Raw genomic sequence first — 27,884 nt, 5'->3', positions numbered from 1 at the left:
CTTAATGAATGAAAATTCCAGATGTGATGGAGACTCCGGATGTGAAGTAAAAACTTAAATACTCTCTGCCTTTCTTATTCTCTTTTAGTGTTCATCTTCATCTGGTTCTGCAAGTACGGGCCCTTAACTCGCGAATCGGCTTCGATTAGGATTTCAGGTATATTTTACATATTGTCTCCCTTGCACTGCTCTAGAGTATTGTTTTGGGTAATCAGTGTCAGCTATATAAGAAGTCCATCCTAGAATATCCTGCTATGCAATTATTGACTCACCGCTTTAGTAATACCTGCTTATCAAGACAGGCACCCAACCTTCCTCTGCATTCTCCATGGAAATACAATTTATAATTTTAAATATGTGGTATGCTACGTGCAGGAAGAACCAGGTAGAGGCACCTGCTGGATAAGATGAGGAGCCTTGTGACCATCCCAGACCAACCTTCACACCCTTCTGGAGCCTGCTGTGGTCTGGGGAGACAAGGCACTGGCCCAGCCTGCTCTTTGACAACAGAAAGGGGACGCAGGCCGAGGCTGAGCCTGAGGGGACACAGAGGTGCTGGCCCAGGCGGCATAGACACCCCATGGAACTGTTGTTCTTAACTGCTGTGGAAATTTGCTGAGTGGAGACGAGTAAGAGGCAGGAACACTGGGTCTGGACTGCCAGGTAGGATCCGGGACTAGTGCCAATTAAATCCCATCCACTCTGGTCAGCCACAAAGAGGGGGCACAAGCTGCCAGGCTGCTTGTCCTTTGCTCTTTTGGGTGGGCTCCACAAAAGGCATACTTCTGTGTCTGACAGTCCTTGCAGAGTGGAAGCTCTGTGATTGAAACAACCGCCAAGTCAGGGGAAACAGTCCATCCATAAATCCACCAAGTGTGCTCATTTCGATCAGAGTACAGTGCTGCTAAACCAACTATGACCACTCCGTCCTCTACACGGATGTCAGCTTCACATTCCTCCCTGTTCCCTGTGAACGCAGGCTCTAAGGAAAGGCCCATTGGATAGGGCTAGAAAGCAGCAGCAGACCTGGGCCCCAAAGGGACTAGGGCAGGCTGTTCTGGGCGATGTGAAACCTAGGGCAAACAAATGGATGACAAGGTGGTCCCTACTACATTGTCCATACTAATCCTGAGGAAGGTTACCTGCCTAAATTGTAATCCTTGTATATTGAGTAACAAGAGAAGGACATTCAAAAAATGTATCCAATCTGCTCGAGCTCTGGTTGGGCTCAAAAAGTCCAATTAGCCTGCATCTGGTCTTTCAAGACAGCCTTGCCATCGAGACACCTATTCATTCCTATGGCATGCGTGGCCAGACGGCCGAGCTAAGAGTCATCAAATTACACGGTTTAGAGGAGGGCCATCTGGTCGCACCATATCTTAAGGATCAGTTTCCACTTGCCCTTGGGTGCCAGGGACTCCCTGTGCCGGTTTCCCTGGGCCCAGTCTTGGTCTCAGGCATATGTATCTGGGGAAGCCTCACAGAGCTCTGACTCAGGCCTGGTCATATCTTTTTCTCCAAGCCAAGCGGGGAAGCTTGCCTGGGGCAACGTGACCCTGTTTAGGCATTAAGTGACACAGAGGGCCGGGATATGGAGCCCATAGTTAGTGGCTTCCTCTCCTGGGCCAGCAGGAGCTCTGACCAGGCCCGTTCAGAGCTTTTTAACCTGGACAAGCAGGGGAGACATCCAAGGACTTGCAAGATCTCATCCTGGGCACTTTAGCACATGGTGGGCTAAATAATGTAGCTAAGGTCTGGATGCTTACAGCCTTTGGCCCGCGGGAGCTCTGACTCAAGGTTTGACGGAGCTTCTGAACCTAGACAGGCAGGGGATACCTCTTTGAACATGTAGGATCCTTTCCACAGCACTTTGCGACACAGTGGGAGTAGGAAGCCGTTTTATTATGAGGTAGTGCCAATGTAAGGACACCCCATTGAAAAAGTCCAGAGGACCCTTATCGGTTTACAGGGCTTAAGGTAATAACACCAAGTGCTCTATTTTTTAAAGTGTCGTTGAGCAGCTTAGGCTTATCAGAGGGTAGAGTTAAGCATTTGTTGTACACAGAATCAATAAATGATAAACATACTCTACATTGGTCTCAAATTAGAGACCAATGTAGAAAAATGACACAGATTTGTATATACATTTAGACACCAAGAACATCAATATCAGGTAAGTACTTTCGGAGATATGAATTTTTACAATAGGTAAAAATATTCAAATAATGGTCTGAGGTCTGAGCCTTGAACACGATAATGTTATGTTATGGGAGAAACATACACTGCATATATACACTTATCATAAGTTTTGAGGGATAACTTTAGGGACTTACGGTGCTTAGGAACCTAGGTTCAAGAAACTATCAGCAATTCAGGTATACCCGCCCTGCTGAGTCTGGGAGCAGAGTGCTGGTTGTGTTGGTAGCCTTGAGCAATATGCTATAGAGTCAATGGCAAAGTTGCACTCTGACCTTTGTCTTATCTCCTCTTACCACTCATTTAGGAAGGTTTTGAAGACTTGGTTGTTCTCCCAAGCCTTTGATTGATTGTTGACCGACTAATGTTTCTATCCCGCAGATTTTTTCCTTTGCCTATCCAATAGCGCCAATAAAAAGTTGGTGAACGTGCGCTGAATAAATTCCTTTATCATATCATATCAAAGGTACCTGCAAAAGAAAGGCTGCAGGTGGGAACTTAGAGACAAGTCCAGCAGTACCCAAAGAGGGGTTCGGCTCTTGCAGGTCTCTGGAGCACAGGGACACAGTTGGTTTCTTTGAGCCTGGGATGGGTGGCTCGGGTGCAGAGGTATTTTAGCCAGAAGTTTGCTGTAGTAAGAAGCTCTCGCTGTGCTTTTTGTGACCTGGAGAGGGAGAGAAAACAGCACAGTAGAGACACTCTCTGTGTTGGTTTCAGTGATCCTGAAGTTCCTCCTCAGCAGGTCGGTGTCAGCATAGTTGTGCCCATACTGAACACACAACAAACCTTGGCTGTGGCTAATGCGCCGGTACCCAGAGTAGTGGTACTGGGCGACTCCTGAAAGGCCTGGCATCTTCAAACGAAGCAAGGATACACATCTAACCTCCTAGAACAGCAAAGACTTCTTCCTGGTGAGATGCTACCGCAGTGGACCTGACGGCCAGCAAGTCCATGTGTAGGGCAAGTGTGGATAGTGCCTGCATCTGCAGGGGTTAGCTCCTTCACCCCAAGTGAGATGCTACTTGGTTGTTGAAGTCTTCCACAGGCTTAGGAGGATGCACAGTTTTTGGACAAGCTTGATCGGTGGAATGGTTGAGGTAACAGCCGCAGGGCAGGATTTGGCGACACGTTCAGGATAAGTCCTCAGTTCTTGTGGTGCCCACTCTCTTCTGTTCTTCTTTGGTTCCCAGGTAGATGAATTTAAGTTCCTGGTATCAGCGGAGCACTATATATTGCATTTAGGGGTGTTTAAGAGTGTAGTGTAGTAGCCAATGGGCTACTTAACTTTGGGTGACCGTACCCCATATATGACCACTTCCTGTAGATAGTGGGCATAATCCTGACCCAAAGTTCCTAGATTCACCAAAAACAAGATCATGAAACCCATCCTAGACTGTCCACCTACGTTTTTCCACCTTAAGGGTGTGCCCAGCCATTAATTGTGACTTGAATTCTGTTTAGCTAACTTTCCCACCTGCTCTAGTGCCAAATGGGCCTGAGGGCAGGCTGTCACTTTCCCCAGGACTGTAAATCAAGGAAAGAACAAACGGCAGACCAAGGTCAAGCACATCCAGTCCATATGTGCTACAAATTAAAAGGGTGTTGCAATCTCTTCCCACACTCGCCATCCAGGGGTTCAAATGATAACCAAGTTCAAGAAGAAGAATGGAAGGTGCACTCGTAGTGGAGTCAGTACAGACAACGTGAAGTATTATTTCAAGGTTGTTTCCTTTTATTCAATAGATATTTTTTTGTATCCACCACCAGTTATCACGCCAAGATACGCAGAGCCTTGCTCTCATCAGTTTATACATTGATCCGCCTTCACTCTTTAGCTGACTGATGAATAAAGACTTGTTTGGATGCCAAACGACTATATAGGATTTTCTCACGCCCATTATTTGGAGTTGTGAAAAAACCTGTGCTTCATACCGGAATTGAGCCAATCATTTTGATCTATAGAGCAAATGAATAACATTTCATATTGTGAGATGCTTCATCGTTTGCATTATATTTGAGGCTTACCTTGTGCCCTTTCTTGATTGGATTGTCCTAACACACACACCTGCATTGGTATCTGACCAAATAGAACGGATAGGAGCCCTGACGAAGTTCCCTATGGCAAATAATCAGGAACAAATACGTTGGCTGTTCCCCACGACTGTGTGAAGCCAGGGTCACATATCACAGGCAGCAGAAGCTTTGAAGTAGGGGTGGGCGGAATTTGCGTAGTCACGCCATGCAAAGCTACAGGAAACGGTCAAAAATCTCTCCCAGCACCCAGTGTTTCACGAACATGCGGAATTGCTTGTTCCTCCAGTACGCAATGCTTCTTTCCTGTTTGTATGCTCGGTGGGAAATATCTTGTGAACATGCCTTTTGAAAGCGTGAACAAGAAAAAAATTCCACGAAGCCACGGATCGCGGAATTTTTAGCAATCCTTTGTTCTCCGTGGAGCGCAAAATTACCCAATTTCTACAAATTCCACGAGCAGAGCAGAATTTACCACCCAGGCTTACTTTGAAGCATCTGGCCTTGGCATGATAATTCACTAGCCACCATGTTCGATGAGGTGTAGACACCTTTGTTGGACCGGGCCACTTTACACAGTTATCCCCAAACTTTTTTACCATCCTGCTCCTATTTTTCTGACCCTCTTTTTGTTGGCAATAAGACTCTGGGCACTTTTCCTCTGCTAATAAGTGTAAAAGTGAATGTGTTCTCACCCCTAAAACATGGTATGATTGGTTTACACCTGTTTGGCATATTTAATTTGCTTCTAATTCCCTTGTAAAGTGGTATACTATATACCGAAGTCCTGTAAATAAAATGCTACTATTGGGCCTGCAGTGCAGATTGCGCCACCCACAGAAGTAGCCTTTCAAACCTGTTTTGTCCTAGCAGTGACAAACACCCTATTTCATTTTTCACAATTGTGAGGCCTGCTCCGTCAATAGGCAAATATTGGGAATCCCCTCACATGCGTTTAAGTGGTAATTCCTGATCTGATGGGAGTAGCGCTGCCATGTTTGATATGTTTAGAATGGTAGTGAAAAACATGCTTATTGGTGTAGGTAGATTTCAAAAATGACACTTTTAGAAAGTGAACATTTATCTGTGCATATAACTCTATGTGCTTTGCAGCCTGACTTCAATTCATGTCTAGGGTACAGTGACAGTTACACTTGGTGCATACTTTCCAGACAGTCATCACACAGGAGGGGGTGGGTGCATCTGCATAATGAAGGTCCTTCCTGGTCTGGGAGAGTTGGAGGTGGGGAGCACTTACATTTTTAGGACTCGGCCAGGCGAGAGCAGCGCGTGCACTGCTCTCGCCTGCGCTCCTCTCGCAATGGCGAGTGCCTTTTGGAATCGATACGGATTCCAGGTGTGCACGCGGGGGAAACCGAAGATGTACATGAGGGGACTGCATGCTTTACTGGTGGCGTCATAGTCTGGGGCACTTTTTTTTTCGCCGCCACTAAAGCATCCAGTCCCCGCATGTACACCGATTAAGCTGTTATAAACATTGCACATTGTGAACGCTGACCGCCTGGGTCGCGCTTGTTATTCCTACCAATGTTTTCATTCCTGCAAGTGGACGTGTAGACCCCTATTTCACCTATCACTCGCCACTTGGAACTCAACTCTTTTTTTTACCAGTGTATCTTCACAAGAGTGGATCCTGGAGTAGAAATGTAAATGACCCCACAAGGTCTTCTCGGGGCAGGCATTACCTCAGTTTGCCCTGAATGTGCTTGCCCCAGGCATGACTTATGGAACGTGGGCATGCCCTCATCCTCCTATTGAAGCCTGACCCCTGCACGGCCGGGCTCAGCAGTGTGCCCTGCCTCGGAGGGTTTAGCACTTGAGCAGATTTCATCCGCTTTGTGGCGATCTTGGCTCTCCATTGAAGCTGACGAAGCCAGGACACTGATTGGCGGGTGATATAAATGAGGGATTAGGACACCCCCCAGTGTCAGACATATGCCGGTTATGTCTGAGGGTTTTCACATTGATATCAGTTAACCTAGGAGGAACTGCGCATCCCTAGCAGCCATGGCAACCACCAGCGAGGCCGTTAATTCCCCAGATACACCTCGCACCGTTGTTCCCTCCTCCCCTCCTGTCCGCTGTTTAAAGAATGTTTTCCAAGTTAATTTTAGCTTCTGTGGCAGTTGCCCGAGCGACGGCTCCTGCATAGGGGAGCTGCAGATTCGACATGGAGACGGGCAACCTAGGGTCAGTGGGCACCGCACAGCTGACTGCTCCAGCACAGGCTCTGAAATGCCTTCACTATCAGGTCACTGGGTTAAATCTCGTCATCCAGGTTCCCCCTGGCTATGAACTTGGTACCGTCCAGTGTTAATACAGCGTGACATTAGTGGGTCTTGGTGCGTGCCTCAGAGAGAGAGTATGTACATGAAAATCAACTTTGTGGCACTTTATCCTGTCATTTAAGTGATTAAAATAATAAGTCTGTGTCCTAAGTTTTAGTCACCAATGTGTATTTTTTGTGTCTTACACTCATGTTTTTATATGTGCAGGATGTTGTTTGCTCTGCTGAAATCCCTCTTTAGGTGTAGATTGACAGCGCAGCTGTCTGCAGAGCTATGGTTACAAATTATTAATGCAGATCTTAAAGTGGGCTGTGGATCCACCCAGAGGAGTCTAAGTCTCTAACCTTGTGGTGTTGGTTGTTGGCAAGTACTTCCACTGGAATGCACGAGGGACTACTTGGTCTGTCTGAAATGAGCCCTCCCGCTGTTTGTCATATTCAGTTCTGTATTTTTGCTTGTGACAAAGCCAACAACACAGGCCTTAGCGTGATTAAGAGCATTTGTGCATGCTAATGTATGTAAATTGCATTTGTGAATGCCTGTCTTCACGTCCATTAGCATATTAAAGCCAGACTTAACTTCTTCACCAGTGCTTGTTTTGAAGGAAGCTTTATATTTGTGCACCGGTGTTTGTACATGTGTGTAATATGCATCATTTTTTGGCAACTGAAGATTCATTGCTGAAGTCTACGGTGTACACTTTGTGTGTGCAGTGCTGCAAACCTACAAAATACCCACCTTGGTTGGAAACAGTCATTCCTCTACCAGCGCCCAGTAAGGACGCAGAAGCCTGTTTAGAAACACTCCTTATTGACAGGAAGCAGTTTTTTCTTTTTTTTTGTGTAATAAAGCTGACTTTTGATTGGCCCTGGCTTCTCATCAGTGGCCATTGCTTTGTATAATTGAATGAATACTGGTATTTTTACTCTATCAGACATCCCTCCATATTAAAGAACAGTAGATTTTTCAGCACTCAGGCTAATTTGCTGCGTAGCTAAATACATATTCGGTCCCAAAGGCAAGACCGATTGCATTGCAAATACTTGGCATAGGATGTGTACTGCCCTCGCTTAAGGGCATTGTAGCATCGGCTAAAGAAATGAAGAATGACGCCTCGCAGGGTTCAGACGATGATTTATTATCTTCAAGATGAACCATGACCTCAGCCACAGCTGACCGAGGGAGAAGCACATTAACCTCTTCTGCGGGCGCTCGCCTTGGAACGCTCTCGATGTTGACATTCGTTGTGATGTCACAGTCGAGTGTTCCGCGGCGTACAGTGGGACAGGGGTAGAGGAGAAATACAAAAGGACGATACCACACATCCCCCTTTCCTACACAACAATATAGAAGAACAGAGTTGAAACAACGAAATGCTAATAATGAATTACATAGTCCCATAACGTCAGGATGACAACACCAAAAAGCTGATACTGGTTACTTGGTCATATACTGCTCCAAATGTTTGGGACGCCAAGTCACCCTTTGGCTGGTTCTGCTTGCAGGATGGAATACTTCAAAACGCTCCCTGACTGGCAATTCACCCCGCATCTGGGGTCCATCTACCCTTCCATCCCCAAGGATGGCATCTTCCTTGGGTGGATAGTATCTCACTACTCTTCCCAGGTTCCAAATTTTACCCTCCTGAGTTTTCACTGTGTTTCTAAATAGTTTTATGATCTTTGTGGGTTTGCTGAACTTAGACCACCTTGCTCTGCCAGTGAGCGCTTTTATTTTGATGACATCTCCTACCTTGAACTCAGCCTCTTGTGTGGAGTGTAACTTATCAAATCTTTCTTTCCTCTCGACCATGGTCTTGCACTGTCCTTACAACCCTATCGACTCCTTGGAGTGATCGGACCATCCTTTGTGCCACCCCATCCACCCCGGTGAGAGTTTAGTATTGGGTTTTCTTGCTCTGAGCAATTCAAAGGGGGTGGCCCCCGTCGTCTGGTGTGGCGTTAAGCGGTAGGCTTCGATTCGCCTCCCTAATTCTTCTCTCCAGTTTATTCCACTTGTTTTTGCTAACTGGATGCTTTCCTTGATCGTTTTGTTGAACCGCTCGACCATCCCATTAGTCTCTGGGTGGTAGAGCGCACATCGTTTGTGTTCTATTCCATGTTTCTCGAGGAAATCTTTCATTTTTTTGGAACACAATTGCACCCCGTTGTCCGTCAACAAGCTGTTAGGTAATCTTTCCCTGGAGAATATTTCCTGTAGAAACTCGATGACTGCTTTAGTGGTGATCTCTGTTACTATTTTTACTTCTGGCCACCTTGAGTATAGGTCCATAAGCACTAGGATGTATGGTGTGCGTATCTCACCAGTAAGCGGGCCTAGTATGTCTAGTGCCACTTCTTTCCATGGTCCTGTAGGGAGAGTTCTGCACAGCATGGGAGGGCAATGCTGTTTCAAGACTTTATCGCTAACCGTACAAGGGATGCAGTCTCTTCATCCCACTCGAACCCTACGTCCTTCTTCAAGAACCAGCGTATGGCATATGTTCTTCCTGCGAAGTTCCGCACACATTTGCTGTAGAATTCCAGCATTCCCATAAACTAATTTATTTCGTCTTTGTTTTTAGGCGGCATCAGGTTGGTTATTGTGTTTTGAATTTCAGCTTTTGGCCGGATGCCTGCTGGTGTCACCTTGTGTCCCAAAAAATTTAATTCTTTGCAGCCGATCTTGCATTTTTCTCTCTTCACAGTGAGTCCTTGTGTTCTAAATCTTGCTAACACTTGTCTCAACCTAGCGTCGTGTTGTTCGTTGTCCATGCCAAAAACTAATACATCATCTTGGTAGCATAAGACACAAGGGATGTCTTTCAGGATGCTGCTCATGATTCTTTGGAATACGGCTGCAGCCGAGACTAGTCCGAAGGGCATCCTCTTGAACTTGAACGCTCCCATTGGCGACACGAACGCTGTAAGTTCCTGCGATTCTTCGTTGAGTTTTATCTGGAAGTATGCAGAAGCGAGATCAAGTGTGGAGAACACTTTTGCTCCATCAAGCATGCTCATCATTTGCGTGATGTTTGGGAGCGGGTATTTATCGACTACTACCGCCTTATTGAGTGCTCTGAGGTCGATGCATAGGCGAACTGATCCATCCCTTTTCCTTGCTGCGACAATCGGCGCCAGCCATTCCGTCGTGTCCACTGGTTCTATGACGCCCAGGTTGCATCATTTCTTCAGTTCCTCTCTGACTGCTTCCTGTATTGCTAATGGAAGGTTCCTGACTCTTGCTACAACTGGTACTGCTTGCTCTTTCAGTTTTATCCTGTGTGAGTAATTCTTCAGGCATCCTTATTCACCATTGAACACCTCCTTGAAATCTGTCTCAATACTGTTCCATGTTCCTTTAACTTCCTGTATCAAAATTTGTGGGGTTTTGTTTGGGTTGAGATATATGCCTAAATCCTTTTGGGCTTGCCACCCCAGAATGTTGTCTCCTGAGGAGGACACATACACTTTAGACACCGTAAGTCTGTCTTTGTACTCTACAGTGCCCCAGAAGTAGCCCTTCATGCTAATAGGTTGTCCATTATAGCCTCCCGGTCTAACATTCATTTTGCTCAACCTTATGTTACCTTTTGCCACCCTTGCAAATTATTTTGCGTTGATAATTGTGATTTTGGAACACGAGTCAAACATTGCTTCTAAGTCAGTCCCCTCAATTCCAATGGTGTTTTTGGGACTGCTGACCTGACCACTCTGAATCTGCAGGACAATTTCATCACACACCCTATTCGTGTTGCTCCTAGTCTGCCTCTTATAACTTTGACCAGATCTGCAGTATTGTCTAAAATGGCCCTTCCTACCACATTTACTACATTTGTACTTCAGCGCAGGGCAATCCTTATCATTGGCCAGGTGCCCTTGTTTACCACACCTATAGCAATTGCCCTTGAAAGACCCACCTCTGTGCACTCTTTCAGTTCTTTTTGGCCCACCTTCTGTTCTTTTACTTCCAATATGCTGTCACTATCTGTCTCTATTTCGCTCACTTTGACCTTACCATCGCTGGCTTTGCTTTCACTATCATTCTTTATTTTGCTTACACATTGCATCATGTGTTCCACTTGCTTAGCCACTATAAGTACTTCTCTTTTTTTTTTGAGTTTAAGAAACATTTTATTGGGTATAAGAATGCAGCAAGGAACAAATAGATACAAAAATTGATATGAAAACCATGTAAGCAAACATTATAATATATAAGAGTAGGAAAAATGAGAAGGAAGGGAAGAGAAAAGAAAGAGAAGGAAGAGAGAGAAAAGAAGAGAGAGAGAGACTCAGCAAAGAAAATGCAATATCAATATGTAAATCACATCATTGGAAATTAAACTCGCAATAATCTAGAAGAAAGGTGTAGAATCATAGTGAAAGAAAGCACAAGTTGAAAATGTAATAAAAAAGTGAACAAAGATATATCATGGGGGTTTGGGTACTTCCTCAGTACGAGGGGAGTGGAGTACAGAAGATTTGGCTGAGGAGTCTAAGAAAGTAGTGATAGGCAACCACAGTAAATCACGTTAGCAACTGTAACAGGATAAACATAAGCTCTATCTAATCTATGATTAAAACAAACAGCATACCACCAAGCCTGATAGGATATGGATGAAGTATCCTTCCATGCCTTGGTAATCTGTTGAAACGCTACTGCTAGGAGGAGATCAATAATAGAAGTATTACATTGAGAGGAGGACCATATATCAGAGAGGCTACCCAGGAAAATGTGTGTAAAAGAAAACGGGAAAGTAGTGGAAAAAATATTATTAAGGTGTTGCCAAACTCTGGACCAAAACGTACGGACAAGAGGACATAGGAATATCATGTGTTTGAAATCCGCTCGGGGTTCTGAGCAAGACCAACATTTGGAGGGGAGAGAGGAATCAATGGTATGTAACCTAGCAGGAGTGAGCAGAAGACGGTTATAGAGAAAAAATAAAGTTTGAGTAGTGTTAGCTGCTCTAGAGGATTTCCGTATCTCATTCCAGATATCTTGCCACAAAGCGAGAGGGAATGACTTACCCAAATCCAATTCCCAAGCCAGTTCAACGGTTGATTTATCTCTGTTAGGAGAGGATTCATGCAATTTTTTATAAATCTGTGAGGCAGAGGAAGAGGATAAGAGAAAAGAGAGGGTAAGAGGAGAGGAAGAGGATGTAGAAGAGACAGAAGAGTGAAGAGAGTCATAACCGGCCTGAACAGCAGCGACCAATAAAGTGTACTTGGAAAGGAAGGAGAAAGGAAAAGAGAAACGATTTTGAAGGATAGGGAAAGGGATACAAGTACCATGTTGAAAAAGTTGATGAACCCAAAAGAGTCCTTGATTATACCAAGCCTTCCAGAAAAGGGTTCTATTATTGACTTTAATAAGGGGATTATACCAAAGAGGAGACTGTAAAAATCGAGCCTGATTATCAAGACCATTCTGAAATAACGGAGAAAAAGTTTCCTGGAATTCTTAAGAATAGGCAAAGACATTTGTTTTGGAACACGAGGCAATAAGACAAACTCATTAAAAGAAAAAGGATGAAAAAAGGAGGATTCCATATCAACCCACAAGGGAAAAGAGGAATCATCCAGTAGTGTCTCAGATAGAAAAGAAACCGAATGAGAAAGAAAAAAGGAGGTATGATAGGATGAAAAATTAGGAAAGTTGACTCCTCCCAATTGTTTGGGGCGGCTAAGTTTGGAAAAAGACATTCTAGCTCTTTTATTTTGCCATAAGAAACGGGACAAGATATAAAGAATAAATAGTTTTATAACAGGACTGTGGGAGGTTGACAGGAAGATTGGAAAGGAAGAACAAAATAACAGGAACTAGCATCATTTTAATTGAATCCAACCTTCCCCACCAAGATAAAAACAGCGGATGCCATCGTGTTGTGGAATCTGTGAGAGTAGTATGTAAGGGTTTAATATTACGTGCGACAGTTTCTCTAATGGAAGGAGCAAACCAGAGACCCAAATCTTTGATTTTGGAAGGATTCCAATGAAAAGAGGAGACTATAAAGTCTGCATGAAAACAACATTTATTAAGGGGAAGAATTTCACATTTATCGACATTTAGTTTATAGCCTGAGACGTTTGCAAAATCAGAGACCTCAGAAAGGAAAGCAGGAACAGAAACTTGAGGTTTAGAAATAAAAAGGAGGATGTCATCAGTATAAGCAGATAATTTTACTTGTTTTTCACCATAAGAGAACGCAGAGATATTTGTATTAAGCCGAATTTTTGTGAGGAAAGGTTCCAAAGCAAGAATAAAAAGAAGGGGTGAAAGAGGACAGCCCTGACGAATGCCACGGAACAGAGGAAAAGAACAAGAAACAAGGCCATTAGCAAAAATAAAGGATTGAGGAAAAGAGTATAATAAAGAAACATAAGAAAGAAATTTAGAGCCAAAACCAAACCATTTAAGAGAGGACAAAAGAAAGGGCCAATTAACTCTGTCAAAAGCCTTTTCTGCATCTAAGGCTATGGCTGCCAAAGAATGAGGAGAAGTCTGCGATTTACTAAGGACATTGAAGAATAAACGGGTGTTATCGGAAAGATGACGACCTTTGATAAAACCACATTGTTCCCTACCTATGAGCTGAGGTAAAATTTTGTCCAAGTGTAAAGCTAGAATCTTAGCAAAGATTTTGTAATCAAGGTTAATCAAGGAAATAGGCCTATAATTTTTACAAAGAGTATGATCTTTATTGTCCTTGGGAAGAAGGCAAATCAATGCCTCCTGAAAAGAGCCTTCAGATTTTTGGGAAGAGATAAAAAAAGAAAATAATTGAAGTAATTTAGGAACAAGAAAAGCAGAAAAATGAGAGTAAAATTCAATGGAGAAGCCATCCGGAACCGGCGCTTTCCCTCTCTTAAGAATGCGAATGGCTTCTAAAATATCTACAGATGTAATATCCTTGTCTAAGGAGGAAAAATCCACATCAGAAACTGAGGGAGAAGGAATAGAGGATAAGTAATGATCAATGGCTGACGCCAGAGGGGGAGACTCAGGAGTGTCTGATAAAAATTAGAGAATTCACCCAAAATATCCTCATCTTTATGAAGAATGGTATTAGTTGAGGAGACAATCGATTCAATCTTGGTGCGTTCTTTTTTAACCTTAAGATAATTTGCCAACATGTTACCAGCTTTATTTTGTGAAGAATAATATTTAGCACTGGACTTAAGTAAAATTAAATTCACGGATTTAGTAGATACTTTATTGAAAGATAGTTTGGCATTAATAAGATTATGAAGATCAGATTGAGATTTGGATGAGTAATATACCTGTTCCAAGTGTTTAATACGGGAGGTAAGATTGGAAATAGATTGTGTGGTGAGACGCCTCTTCTTGGCAACATATGAAATGATGAAATCTCTAGAGGCAGCTTTAAATGTGTCCCATACCAATTGAGGAGATGTTTCCAAAAGCCCAATGGGGATCCAGAGGATTCTGGATGGATTTGGTCTTTTCTGTAGACAACATGGTCTAGAGATCAATACAGAGAAGACCAAATTCATGATTTTTAACCCCTCACCAAAGAGAAGACCAAATCCCACTCTGGGTACAGCTAGCTTAGAAAGGGTCACAACCTTTCAATATCTGGGGGTGACGCTGCACGAGAATTTATCTTGGGATCCCCAGATAGTGAAATCTCGGCTAAAGCTGACCCAACTATCTGGTGCAATCCTGAAGGTTGCAAATACTTCGACCTACAAACCTATAAGTCCGGCACTGGAACTGTACAAAACGCAAGCCAAGGCGGCTGCAATGTACGGCAGCGAGCTTTGGGGGTACAGAGCAGGCCTGGATCTCGCCAGAGTAGAAAATATCTTTCTCAGACGCCTATTGGCTCTCCCCTGTGGCACACCCCTGATTCCCCTGAGATTGGACGTGGGTTTACCCTCCATCGCTGCTGAGCTGGAGTCTAAGCCAGTACGTTTCTGGCACAGGCTTTGGTCCACCAGCGAGCTTGAACATTACAGGAGTGATCTCACCCACGTATTGGCCCTGAATCAACGAGATAGAATCCCCTGGCTGGCCTTTGTTAAGAAGGAACTGTACCGTTTAAATCTGTCCGAACTCTGGGAAGCCCCAGCAGTAGGCTGTCTAAGGCTATCCCGCAAACGACTTGTTCAAATTTATAAGGAAAAAAGCCTCGATCTACTTTTGACCTCGACCAACAACGGCACCCTAACTGAACGTTTCTTACAATCCAAAAATTCCTATGAGTTTGAGGATTTTATGGATATTATTTATCCAATCCTTGCCAGGAAGCTGTTCATACAGTGGAGGCTTGGCATTTTACCGATCAAAACTTTTACTTCCAAATGGCTTCAGAGGGATGATAAATCCTGTCCAGGTTGTAACTCCCACGATGATGAAGAAACCCATCTTTTTTTCTTTTGTCCTGCATATTATAGACCAAGGAAATACTGGTTGGTCCCTCTTTGCAGGAATCTGGGTTTCAGGAGCTATATAGATGCCTACAGAGTTTTAAGAACCAGTACTCTGCCTCATGTAGTTTTTGCTGTGGCGAAATTCATTATGGCTATGTGGCTCATCAGGAAAAAATTGTTAAACGGACATAACCCTAAACTATGAACTTGTCGTTATATTCATGGACTGTGTTTTTATTAATTTATGTCTATTTTATTCCTGATTAAGAAATGTTCACTTTTTCCCTCATCGTCCCTGGAATGATGCGTTTTCATTTAATGTACATGTGTTTTGATATTTGTAATTCTTTTTTAAAAAAATGTTGTTAGATGTATTCATCATGTATCTTTTATGGTCTTTTAGACCGAAATAAAGAATTTTTGGATTCGATTGGATTGGAACCTATATCAGAGTGAGTGATGAGTTGTGTGAGAGCTTTGGAGATGAAAAGATAATCTATGCGTGATTGGGAAGAGTGGACTGGGGAAAAATATGTATATTCTTGTAAAGTCGGATTACAAAGCCTCCATGAATCAACTAGGGACCGTTGGGAAATAACCGAAGTGAACTGAGCATGTGTTGGAGATGGAGAAAATCGGGAAGAGGATCTACGGTCAAGGAAAGGATCCATAATCGTGTTATAATCCCCATCCAAAATAAAATAATCATCAGTATAATGCATCGTGGAGGAGAGAATGCGGGGCCAGAACAACTTATCAGGGATACTAGGAGCATAAACATTAAAAATAGTAAAAGGAATTTTGTTGACCAACAACGATACAACAACCCATCTGCCCTCCGTATCATTATCTTGTGTAACAAGTTGAACATTCAAACGCTTATGAGTCAAAATAGCAACCCCGTTACGTTTTCCCGTCCCCGGAGAAGCAAAAACTTGACCCACCCAATTACGTCGTAATTTAGTAACTTCAACATCTTTAACATGAATTTCCTGTAACAACACTATATCTGCTTTCAAATGAGCTAGGTGGGAAAGAACACTTTGTCTCTTGATAGGAGACCCCAAACCTTTAACATTCCAAGAAACTACATTAATTGACATTTAGAAGTCTAAAAAATAATTGAAACATATGAATAATGAAGGAGAAATATAACGGCATAACAAGTGAGAATAGAAAGAAAAAGAGCAAGTAACACCAGAAATCGGAGAGAAGAAAAAAGAAGACGTAATATATAGAGAGTAGGAAGAGAAAGATATGATATAGTAGGCCGAAAACAGAACAAAGAAAAAAAAAGAGAAGAGTGAAGGAGAAAATGAGAGGAAACAGTGTAAGAGATAAGAGAATAGATGAAGGAAAAAAAGATAGCTGAGGAAAGGAAAAGGAAAGAAGCATAAAAGAAAGAAAATATGAAGAAGTCATGTAAGAAGTAAGGAAAAGTGGAAAAACGCAATAAAAGAAAAAGAAGAATGGTGGATGAAAGTGGAGAGAAAAGATGCAAGAAACAAGAAATTGAAGAAAAGAAAGAAAGAAAGCTAAGGAAAAGGAAAGGAAAAAATAGGAAAGAGGGTACAGAAAGAAGACAAAAACAGAAGATCAATGTAATAGCAAAACACATACCGTAAAAATACAAAAGCACTGGGGATGGAGGAGCCATAAGGAAGGGAGCACAACGGACCAAAGACTCCACTGAGACGCGGCAAGGGGAGGAACCACCGGGCGATTGAAGAAGAACAAATGAAAAACAAAACGCAGAGACCACAAGACCAGCAACTAATGGAATACATGAGAGAAAAATAACAAATATGTTAAACAAAATATGAGGTTAAGACACAGCAGCTATATGATATAACACCTTTACAAGACAACCAACATTAGGAACAGAGGGGACATCACAAAGAAAGACAGTAAAGCCAACAATAATCATGGTTGCGGTATGTCCATCGATTCGGCATGACAGGAATCCAGGAACTGCTGCAGGCGAACAGGATCTTCATAAGATGTCGTCTTGTTATTATAGGTGACCCTAAAGATGCAAGGATGAAATAATCCGTAGCGGGCATTTAAGGCCCGTAAAGCTGGTCTCATGTCCAAAAATCTCTTACGACGGTCTGCAGTAGCCTTGGCATAGTCCTGAGCAAAGAAAAGATTAGAACCATTTTATGAAATTTTTCCTTTTTGTTTGGCTGCATGAAGGACTCGAAGAAGATCAGTATACTCCAGAAAGTACAGGATGACACCTCTAGGTTTTATGGAAGAAGATGAGGTTGATGAATGAGATGCTGGGCCTAGACGGTGAGCACGCTGAATATTCAAAGGGGGTGAAGTTGGAAGGTTGAGAAGAGTGGGAAGAAAAGACTGAAAAAACGAAATGGAATTTGACCCCTCAAGATTTTCGGCAAGGCCATAAATACGTAGGTTATTACGTCTGTTTTGATTTTCCAAATTCTCAACTTGCTGTTTGAGCGAAGCAATCTCATTCTGCATAGTAGGAACCTGGACAAGGACCGTTTGAGCTGAAGCCAAGGAACCCTCAAGATCCACCACTCTCTGCTGCGTGTGAGACCAATTATCTTCAAGACTCTGGAGGCGGGAATTAGTCTCTGACATATAAGGCTTAAGAGCTCGAATCTCCTCCAAGATAAGCTCCATAGAAATGGTATTCGACATGCCTGTAGGAGAAGAAGGATTGGCCTTAGGCCTCTTTCCTGAATTAGGATTCGGAGATGGAGAGGAAGCTTTGGAAAGTGGCTTTGTGGAGCACGAAGTAGGATTAGCAGAAACCTTGATGGCAACAGTATCAGATTGTGAATCATCGAATGAGTCCTGCAAAACACTGTAAGGGTTAAGATCCTCCTAAGATACATGAGAAGCAGAGCGTTGTTGAAGAGTACGGTTGGTACTTGACGTTGCCATTGTATAGATAAGTCAATTGAAAAACGCACTGCGTCAAAAAGGAGAGACCAGCACAAGTCTGTCACTATAGGGAGGGTAAATGACAGAAAAATTCTTGAAAAAGCAGTAATGGATCAAACAAGGGCGCCTGCCTCTGAGAAATAGTGACAGGGAGCAAAACTAAGCTCTATTTGGAAGCAAGAAGAGGTCACAGTAGATACAGCAGGCTGTAAACGATCACCCTGAGGTCAAAGTGAGGAAAGCATCAAAATCAAAATGGCGGCCGTTTCTTGAGGAGAAGTAGAAACATGCTATTTACTCAGCATGAGAGACACAAAAACAGGAAAACGTAGGAAAAATCAACCAATTTCCAGAATTCATCAAAATAGAAATAAATAGCGAGCATGTCAAAGAATGAGGAAGTCCATTAGCGCAAATGCGGCAAAAACGGCAAAAAGATGCAACCAAAATGGCGGCCGCGGTTCAAATGCGAGCCGTCAGGAACTGAAAAGTAGGAAATACCGGTACGGACAGCTTTCTGTGTGCTGGAAAGCACATGGAGATGCGCCGCGCACCTTCCGCCGTACTTCAGTACTGGTCCGGTAATCCAAAAATGAAGAAATCGCCCAGCAGAGCTCCCGTCACCTCATGTCGTAACGGAGCTCTCCGGATCTGCGGCCATCTTCCTTGGCGCCGTAGCCACGCCCCATAAGTACTTCTCTTAATGGTGGGTCATCTTTTAACCATAACTCCTCACGTACACGTTCAGCTCTGCATGTTAACACAAACTGGTCTCTTATTCTTTCCTCACTCGCTCCCCCAAACTTGCATGTGGCAGCTAATTTGCGTAAATCGGACACAAAGTCTTCTATAGATTCACCTTCCTTCTGCCCTCTTTTCCCAAAGTGTTACCTTTCCATTATAGTGCTAGTTTTGGGGAGATAGTGTAGGTCTAGTTTTTTGATACTTCTCTCGAATTCATTCAGACCTCTAGCTTCATGTGTGCCTAACTCTGGGAGGTGCTCTAATACTTCGTCTCCTTCCGCCCCCAAATATTATGCTAATAAAGCCACCTTTCTTTTCAACCCCAGGTTTGGCCCACATACCATAGCATAATTCATAAACATTTTTTTCCATTTCTTCCACTGTATGGTAGGTTCCCCTGGACTCAAAAGAAACATTGGGGGTGGTGTAACATTCTGCATAGCTCCCACAGTATTTTGTTATACACTAAATAGGCAATAATATGTGATATTGTGACACAAAAGGTTCACAACTGAATAGTGGTAAGCAACAATCACACATTTCCCATTTACAGCAACAATCTAATGTATATAAAGAGGAAAGCAAAAACCACATTTTTGTAATGAACTTTGGAGCCCACAAGGTGGCACTGTTACTTTTCACGATAACTTCCACTCTGAGTTCTTGCTTATGCCGGTTCAATTCCTTGTTATACCCTGAGGCCAGAAGTGCTCTAAGTGATGAGGAGAGTGTTGCAGTACATCACGCTGTTGATGCCATGGCAAAGAAGAGATTCCTCGAGTTTCCCCAAAGCCAAAGTTTTCCACAGTGAGCACGAATGTATTTTTTTTCCGCAAGGTTTTTCCCCAAAATTATGATAATTGGCTTTACTATTTCATGCGAGCCCACAGTTCTTCTAGAGATTTCTGCTCACTCCGTCACTCTCTCACTCGCTGGTTCACACTTGCTTCCTCTCACGCTGCAATCCTCTTTGTGCTCGAACACTACCAGCACGCTGGCTGCACCACGGACTGCCTTATTCTTTTTTGCTAAATACTCAACGATAATGTTTATGTGGGTATGCACAGTACTAGAAGTATGGCGGTTTTAATGTTTGAAAATGTCACCGTGTATTGGTGTGACCAGCTCAGATGTGCCACTTTCTTTCCGTCAGCGAGGTTACACGCTGAGTTTCTTCAAGCCATTGTCACTTCCCACGCCGCACTCTTCTCTATCAGTCACGCCATCGACCATTCCTCATGTTATTCGCTACTTCATTGTACCTCCTTTCGCCCACGCTCAATTACTGCTCAGACATTTACACTATTGTCAGCCTTAGAAGATGCGTACAAGAGCGCGCGTTGCCAGGAATGTTTCTAAGAAGAAATGTCACTTTACGTATTTTTAATCTGCACTGGGTCGCTTTACATTTCAATTTCCTACCACCACTTTTACCTTATAATAATTCCGGCAGGGTGACACCCTAGGCAAGACTTTCTTAAAATTGACGCTCACCCCGTGTATATTCTATGCAGCAGTTCACGTGAGTAGTATTATGTCCAGACACCGCCTTAGGCACTCCGCTCGATAAATTCCGTTTGAATCCTTTATGTCAATTATTCCTTCTTGTTCTATGTTGAGGTCGTGTCCTCCTTTCGCGTCCCGTCCTCATCGCCAGTGTAGCATCGCCTAAAGAAATGAAGAATGACGCTTCGCAGGGTTCAGACGATGATTTATTACCTTCAATATGAACCACGATCTCAGCCACAGCTGACCGAGGGAGAATCACATTAACCTCTTCTGCGGGCGCTCGCCTTGGAACGCTCTCGATGTTGACATTCGATGTGATGTCACAGTCGAGTGTTACACGGCGTACAGTGGGACAGGGGTGGAGGAGAAATACAAAAGGACGATACCACAGGCATCTTCTGTGGCTGTGCCTCATCCAGGTGCTTCTCCAGGCCTTTGGGCATCAAAGACACCAGAAGTAAAGTAAAGCATGTATGGAGGTGTATAGCCAAGAATCCCCTTAGGAAAGAGCCAACCCCATTAGCTGATGGGAGAGAATATAGGCCTCTGTTTTGGTCTCAAAATGGACACTCCACAAGGGATGTCAGACACCTGCATGCTGGAGTATCTGTGAGCAGGGACTTCAGCGTCTCGCATCAGCGTGTCAGCATGGAAGATTGTCCTCCTCTGGTTTCCCCAGTGAAGATGTGGGACATATATACCCAAAAGGTACCCTTAGCTGTTCTACCTAGATGTGTCATGGTACTGTGGGCTTGTCTGCCAAGGATGATGGCAGTGGTGACTTTTGTACAGTTATTATGCAGCCAATGATAATTCTGTTGTGATACTTAGAATCTTCATGCATAATAAATGAGACTGGGTAAAGGTCAGCACCATAGCCGTTACGCAGAGCAAGGTAGGACAAATATAGGTAAAAGATTGTGCAACTACCTAGGCCTATTTTAGGGTACATTGGGTCTCATAACACCAACGCTGCACCTTTGTTTGCCTGGCCCGTCTGTTGCTGCTGCTAAGACTTGTTGGTACACAGACTCCCTGCTTCTTGACTTCCAAATTGGAATAGCTCCTGATCTTCCACAGCATCATCTGGTCCTCACAGCTGCAACACCAAGGTAACCGTTAACTCTTCTGCATCTTCCATCATCGGTGGTCATTGGTCTTCTGTGCCTCCTGGTCACTCTGCAGTGGCATAGACTCTGCCCCCTTTGCTTGTAGGAACTCATCCTCAAAAATTAATCTTTAGATTCCACCGGACTTTTTTACCTACTTTACCAGTGGTATCTTCACTGAAGTCCTCCACTGTAGTCTACAGCTGTGTCTGATGTCACTTTGCACCTATGTACTTATCTTCGCTCGTGTCGGTATCCTGGATCCTGGGGTATCCCCGGTTCGCTCCATCTTCCATGCTGTTTCTTCAGGGTCCTCTGGGAAGGGTTCTTCTTGAAAACTTCAACCACGACTTTCCCATCTACCCCCATTGCATAAGCGGCTGTGTTTCCACTCTGCGCACAGCCTCCGTGGGTTTCCTTGTTACTTACATCGGATAGTTCCTTGTGTCCCCAGCTATTCTAGTCCTGGTCCAAGTCCCAACTTTGGTCACAGTTCGCATTCCTCTTCTTTAGTAGTCAGAGTATTTTATTTATATTGCACAGTTACTTAAAACCATTTACAATACATCTTAGAAAGAAAGGCAATCCTTAAAAAGTCATTTGTATACGAAACTTTCAAAAACGATATATGAAAAACAATATGTGTAATATCATTTGTATCTGTACATTCGTAAATAAAAACAGCAAGAAAATACCAGTGTGTCCACATTAGTGAGTTGCTTGCGTAATTTAAAATGTTATAGTTTTTAAAATGATGTCTTATCCATCTGGTTAGTGGGGCGAGTTGGCTTATTGGTCTGAAGTGACTTTCATCATGCCTGACCCTTCATTTTCCGTAAGCCCGTTTCGAAGCTTGGCCATATATTTCCCAAACCTGGCCAGGTCTGATGCAAGAGTGCAGGAGAAAAGTACCGAAACAGCTTCTTTTACTGTTCGAACGCCGTGTCGTAGCCAAATTTGTTTAAAAAAGATCCGTCGGGGCAAGAGCATCTCAGGGCAGCAGCAAATCATGTGTAACAGAGATTCGTATTTGAAGTTGCAGAGTCTGCATCTTATTTTGTATTCCAGGGACCTCAACCCGGGGTTTAGCTCTTTAATTTGGAGGGGCACTAGTCTTGCCCATATTATGTTTTTGAGTGCTTTCCTTCCTAGTGCTTGGCTGAGGTAGGGCTGTATTTTATGCCCTATATATGATGTTGCCAACCCGGGTGGTCCTCTTCCTGTTACAAATTCTGCTAGGTCATTTGTATATGACAAATGAAGACATTGTTTGTTTATTGCATTTTTAATCGCCAGGTAGTTTGTTGGTGCATCCTTCCAATTTTCAATTGCCAGCCCCAACGTTTCCACTGCTTTTTCCTTGTAACTATGCCACGGGTTAGCGGTCTCTCCGTAAATTGGCTTAAGCATACTTTTTAAACTTCCAGCTGGGGCTGTTATAACTTGGTAGAAGTATTTAGCATGTGTTCCCAAGCATTCCTTACTTTGTTGCTTTAGGCCAAACTCCAAACAAATTAAACTGTGACGAGTGTGTTTGGGAAGTTTAAAAATACGTTTGTAGGCCTGGCATTGTACTTTATCCAACCTTCCCTCCATTTTGCCTGGGAATGCCTGTTGTGCATATCCTGCGGTTGCCCTGATCTTGGCTTGTAGTACCTTTCTGATGGGTGCTGACGTTGGGCTCTGCATGAGCTCATTTAATTTGCATATCAAAAAAATTGCTGCCTGTGCTCTGGCCTTCATTTTGTGCGTGTGTGAAGTAGCTTTGCCAGTTTCACTTAGCCAGCACCCGAAATAGTTATATGAGCGCGTGGCTGTGATAGTTTCCTTGCCCACGTGCGATTTCAGTGAGGCTTTTTTTGGGAAGTGGCCAAAAGCAACAACTTTTGTTTTTTGCGCGTTGATTATGAGCTCATTGATTTCATTGTACTTATTTAAGGCTTCTAGCCCTCTTTGCAGCCCAATTTTTGTGTGGTCCTTTACCACTAAATAGTCAGCATATTGTACAATTTGCAGTTTGTTTCTCCCGATTTTTGGGGTTACAAGGTTGGCATTCAGAAGCTTCTTCCCCAGATCTGCAGTGTATAGATTAAACAACGTGGGGGCGAGTACGCAGCCCTTTTTTAATCGACGATTTGTCCGACACTTCTTTGTTATAGTATTGTCTGCTAGTTTTACTTGGATCCAAGTATTGCTATATAATGAAATGATGGCGTTAAGGAGTCCTGCTGGGATGTGCCAATTGCTCAGTTTTTTCCAGAGCTTATTTCGGGGTACCCCGTCAAAGGCGGCTGAATAGTCTACAAAACATGTGAAAATTGGTTTGTTGTTTTTACAATTTGCTTGCTGGCTCAAGTATGACATGGCACGATGTTATCAATTGTGGAACATCCCTTACGGAAGTCAGTCTGGTAGTGGGGGAGGATTTCGATCTCTTTAATCCATTCGTTTAGTTCCTTCAGTAGAGTACTGGCGTAGGCTTTCCCTTCAATGTCCAGAAAAGCAATGAGTCGAAAAATTTTTGGGTCTGTGTTGTCCCCCTTCTTGAAGATAGGATGCAAGAAGGACCCTCGCCATGAGTCTGGTACTTGTGCTTTTAGTCTACATTTGGTAAACAGTGTGGAGAGAATTCTCCTCCAGTAAACTGCATCTTCTCTGAAGATTGCCCCAGGAAGCCCCGTCTCTTCTTATCCTGCTTATCACTTGGTTGACTGAGGTACCATCTTGTTCTTTCCCAAGTGATTCCACGAGGGCTTCCGTATCAGTTTCTTCTCCAATTGCCAGTGGGCCCTCATGTTTTTCATGGGCTGTGATAGCTGCTTTCTCAGTGTAGATTGAGGCAGCATGCCTTATCCAAACATCAGCGTGTACTGAGTTGCGCCTGTCCACTTTGCCATTCTCCAAATTTGCAATATATTGCCAAAGTTGTCGTTGTTTGTTGGGTTTTAAAAGCTCGTGAATTGTTACCCAGTCATGCTCTAGTTTTTCCTGTTTGAGCAACCATATTAAGTGTCTCTTCTTCTTTGATAGGTTTATGCATTTCTCCCTTGTTTCTTGCGTTCCTCTAATTTTGTGTAATCGTTTTGCTCTTTTTAATTTGCGCGACAATACAGTCAAATTTGTATTATGTCTAAACCTTGAGGTAAGCATTATATTTCCCGGGCCACTGACATTAGGATTGTTGACCAATTTAGCTTTTAGGTTTCCTATCCACTTTGTCGAGTTTTCCATAGTGGGTGGATTCCCCGGGCCCATCTCTTGTTTTTCTTTCCAAAGGTTGAACCGCTTAGCTTGGGACGTTTTCCATTTTATCCTTTTGACTAGGGAGTGTACTTCAGTCCCTGTTGACTGCGATATGTCCTCGGCTTGTTCCCTCTGTAGTAAGCACAAATTTAGGTCCACCTGCAGTAGTTTGTGGTCACTGGTCTCGTGTTCTATTATTTCAGTATTAGCAATTTTCTGGGCTAAAAGGTTACACAAAAATATGTAGTCTATTGTGGAACAATCCCTAAATGTGGCCACACTCACGAGCTTAGAGTCTGGTGATTTCCCTATGTCCCTTACAGATTTTATGTCATAGTTTTTTAGGAAGGAGTTAAAAACCCTTTTGGAGCTGTTTAACCCGAGCCCGTTGCTCTGGTATGTACCCAGGTGATGCAGGTTAAAATCTCCTGTGATAACTTTGGCCAGGAGCGCGTTGGAGTATAACATTTCCTTTATTAGTGTTATGATATGTTTGGTGGCGTCCAATTTGTACTTTCCCTGTGCATTGAGATAAAAATGTATCATTAAAATGGGTGCACTATCCTTTCGGGTCCTGTCACCCTCTATTATGAGCGCCTGTAGTGAGTCAGAATCTGTTTTTACCCTTTTTACCATCATCATCTTTTGATGTTTTACGTAGATCGAAATGCCCCCCGATGGTCTACCAAAGTGATTGTTTTTGGTTGCTAGTTTATGAAAACCAGCATAGCCTTCGAGGTGTACGTAGTCTGTTGCCCAAGTTTCCTGTAGGCATACTATGTCTCCTTCCTGCAGAATTTGTAGGACGGTTTCATGTTTAAGTGCTTTATGTACCCCTGCCATGATCCACGAAATAATTTTGATGCTGGAGAACGTTTTATAATTAGTGTGGGATGCCCTAAACGATTCCGGTACTACCGGTTTCATGATTAAAGGCTGCCCTTTCAATTCTAGTGTGCCCCCTTGGGCGTCAGGAGTATCGAGTTCGTCTTTGTGGCTCTTGGCGTATTCGGTTTGCGGGAGCATTCATATACGTTCTGGATGAGCCATCATCTTTTACAGTCCTACTTATGGCTGCGTCCTCCTGTCTCCTGACTGATATTATCAGTTTGTTATAGTTTTTGTCTTCATTTATTGTTGGTACGCCTCTAAGTATTCCTTGGGAGGGCTCTTTCATGCTTTTAGTTCTTAAGTTTGCTGGCTCCTGAAGAATTGATGGGTACTTTTCTTGTTACAATTGACTCACCCCAATTCCCCAGTTTTGGAAAATATCCTTTTCTCTCAGTACTACTGCCGCCGTGTGTTGGTTTAACCAGGTGACTATGGTATCTTCTTTGTTAGTGTCGTCTTTCGTTGATTCAAATTGAATAGAGACTATGTCTTTACTGACTTATGTGCGATAGTGCAGGTATGTGTTGTAGGAGCCCTAAAAGGTTCCCCCTGTTTAAGATGTCATGCCTCCCCTTTGATTTATACTGCGGTTGTAGGATTGTTATAGAGCTATTACTGGCATTTTGTGGAGTTGGTGTGGTTCTAAATGAGGGTTCCGTCCATGTTATGTCTTTGGGCTCTTTCGTCTCTGTGGCATGATCCGAGGTAGTTTGCACGATTCTTTGATTTTTACTTCCTCCTTGGTGGCCCCATCTTCGGATTTCTTTTCCTGTTCATTTATTATTGGTGCAGTTTCCTTTGTTGAGCTGCCGCTTCTTGTGTATGGCGAGACTTACGACCATGATGATCTTAATATTGCCTTGTCTATGTGCTCATCTTTACTCGTGGAATTATTTTGAATTTTATTTTTGATAAATATCGGATAAAGTTTGCATGGTGTTGGCCTTACCTGACTGAGAGTTGGTTTATCTGTGCCCTCTGTAGGCCCATGTGTAAGCCGAGCCATGTTTCTTATATTTTGTACGGACTTTTGACGTTTTTATTGTTTTTTTAGTTTTTTCTTCATACGTCGTGAGAGTTTTGTCTCTGTATTACTAGTTGAGTTCTCTTTTGTCCTTTCCTCCTCAGTGGTTCCTGAGATTTCAAGTATTGAGTTTGTATTACTTAAGTCTAGATTTAAGTTTGTGGGCAATATTTTTGTGGTGTTCTCTAGGATCTTTTCCTTATCCGGGAGTGCTGGAATTTCAGTTATTTGTTTGATAGCTGTTGGATCCGTATTTATTTTGGAAATTAGGTTTACACTGACTGTTTTGTGATGTTTTCTTGGACGTGTTGTTTTTTGGCCTCCATTATTCCATTGCAGGATATTTGAGGTGTCTGAGTTTTTAAGTCATCAATTAAAGTAGTAAGCATTTCTGGGATGGATGCAAGTTTGTCGAGTGTAGGCCCACATGCACAGTCTGTATTTAAAGCATATTCTTGGGCTCGTATTATCAGCTTGTTCAAATTAGCTAATTTTGAATCAATCCCCGATATTGTGGTTGCCATAATGTTTAGCAGATCCACCTGGACGTCCATCTTATTTGATTGGTACGTTAGTGCCTCGAGTGTGAGTTGAGATGTTTTACAGAATAAGTCCCATATTGATCCGGCGTCTGAGCTTGCTTCTGGGATAGCCCTGGCCATGGAATTGTTGCAAGGGTTCACACTTTTGGCTGTCAACTCCATAGGGTAAGGTGGTATCTTTTCTTTATTGTTCGGGACTGTGGAATCTGGCAAGTGGGTGTCCCTGTAATTGGGTTCAGCTCCATCACCGTCGTAGTTTAACTCTCTTGGACTCTAATTTATTACAATATTCTGTGTACTCTGAGGTGCTGCTATCTTGACGTTTTCTGTATATTAGAGATTGGTGCCTTGTGTTGGTGCTCATGTTGTGGGACATTTGAGGCCAGCTTGATGATTTTGACCTCTACCTCAATGGGATGTTGGGCCGTACTGGTGATAGATTGGCCTTGCTTATTTAATGACGTGGCTTTGATGGAACACTCCGATGGATCCAGTAACTCTTCATTGATTGCTAAGTCATAATCCTTAATTGAACCCCAGGATTCATCATTTTGTTCCATGTGAACCGTGTGGTCTTGCGTCTGGGGTCCTGCTGTTATTGTGAGTTATAGGTTATTTTTTTTCAAGTTGAGAGCCCTTCTTGGGTGGTAGGTAGGATCGGGTCTGGTAAACGCTGCTCTCCTTCGTTCAAATGCGCTGGGGCGAATAGCATGGCATCTGCTGCATTTTTTAGGAAGTTGAATTTGTTTGGTATGCTGGTTGATTTAGCGAACATTCTGTAGACCGGTGCAATCAGGGGTTGCACCCCGCCGTCTAGTTTGGCTTTGTTGTTATTCTTTACGGTAGGTCCTTGAGCTTTCTTTTTCCTCTTTGTTAGTGGGAGTGTAACTCCCTCTCTTCCTGATCTCATGGCGGCTATTGAGAGCACCTTTGACGTGCCCTTTGGTGTGCCCTATGATTGTTATTTAATC

At 43.2% G+C, this 27,884-nt stretch overlaps 1 protein-coding gene across 1 annotated transcript in view; it reads left to right on the top strand.

Moving 5' to 3' along the window:
- Positions 1-27,884, top strand: part of LOC144828315 (uromodulin-like) — a 252,905-nt gene that overhangs the window by 202,969 nt on the left and 22,052 nt on the right. The window contains exon 6 of the mRNA XM_078686403.1: positions 89-157. Coding sequence (XP_078542529.1) covers positions 89-127 — 39 coding nt within the window. The 3' untranslated portion in view covers positions 128-157. The remainder of the gene's footprint in view (positions 1-88; positions 158-27,884) is intronic.

The sequence above is a fragment of the Lissotriton helveticus genome, chromosome 4_1, assembly GCF_964261635.1.
Source record: "Lissotriton helveticus chromosome 4_1, aLisHel1.1, whole genome shotgun sequence".
NCBI lineage: Eukaryota > Metazoa > Chordata > Amphibia > Caudata > Salamandridae > Lissotriton > Lissotriton helveticus.
Note: the sequence above shows the minus strand (reverse complement) of the source record. Positions and strands in the feature narration are given on the sequence as shown.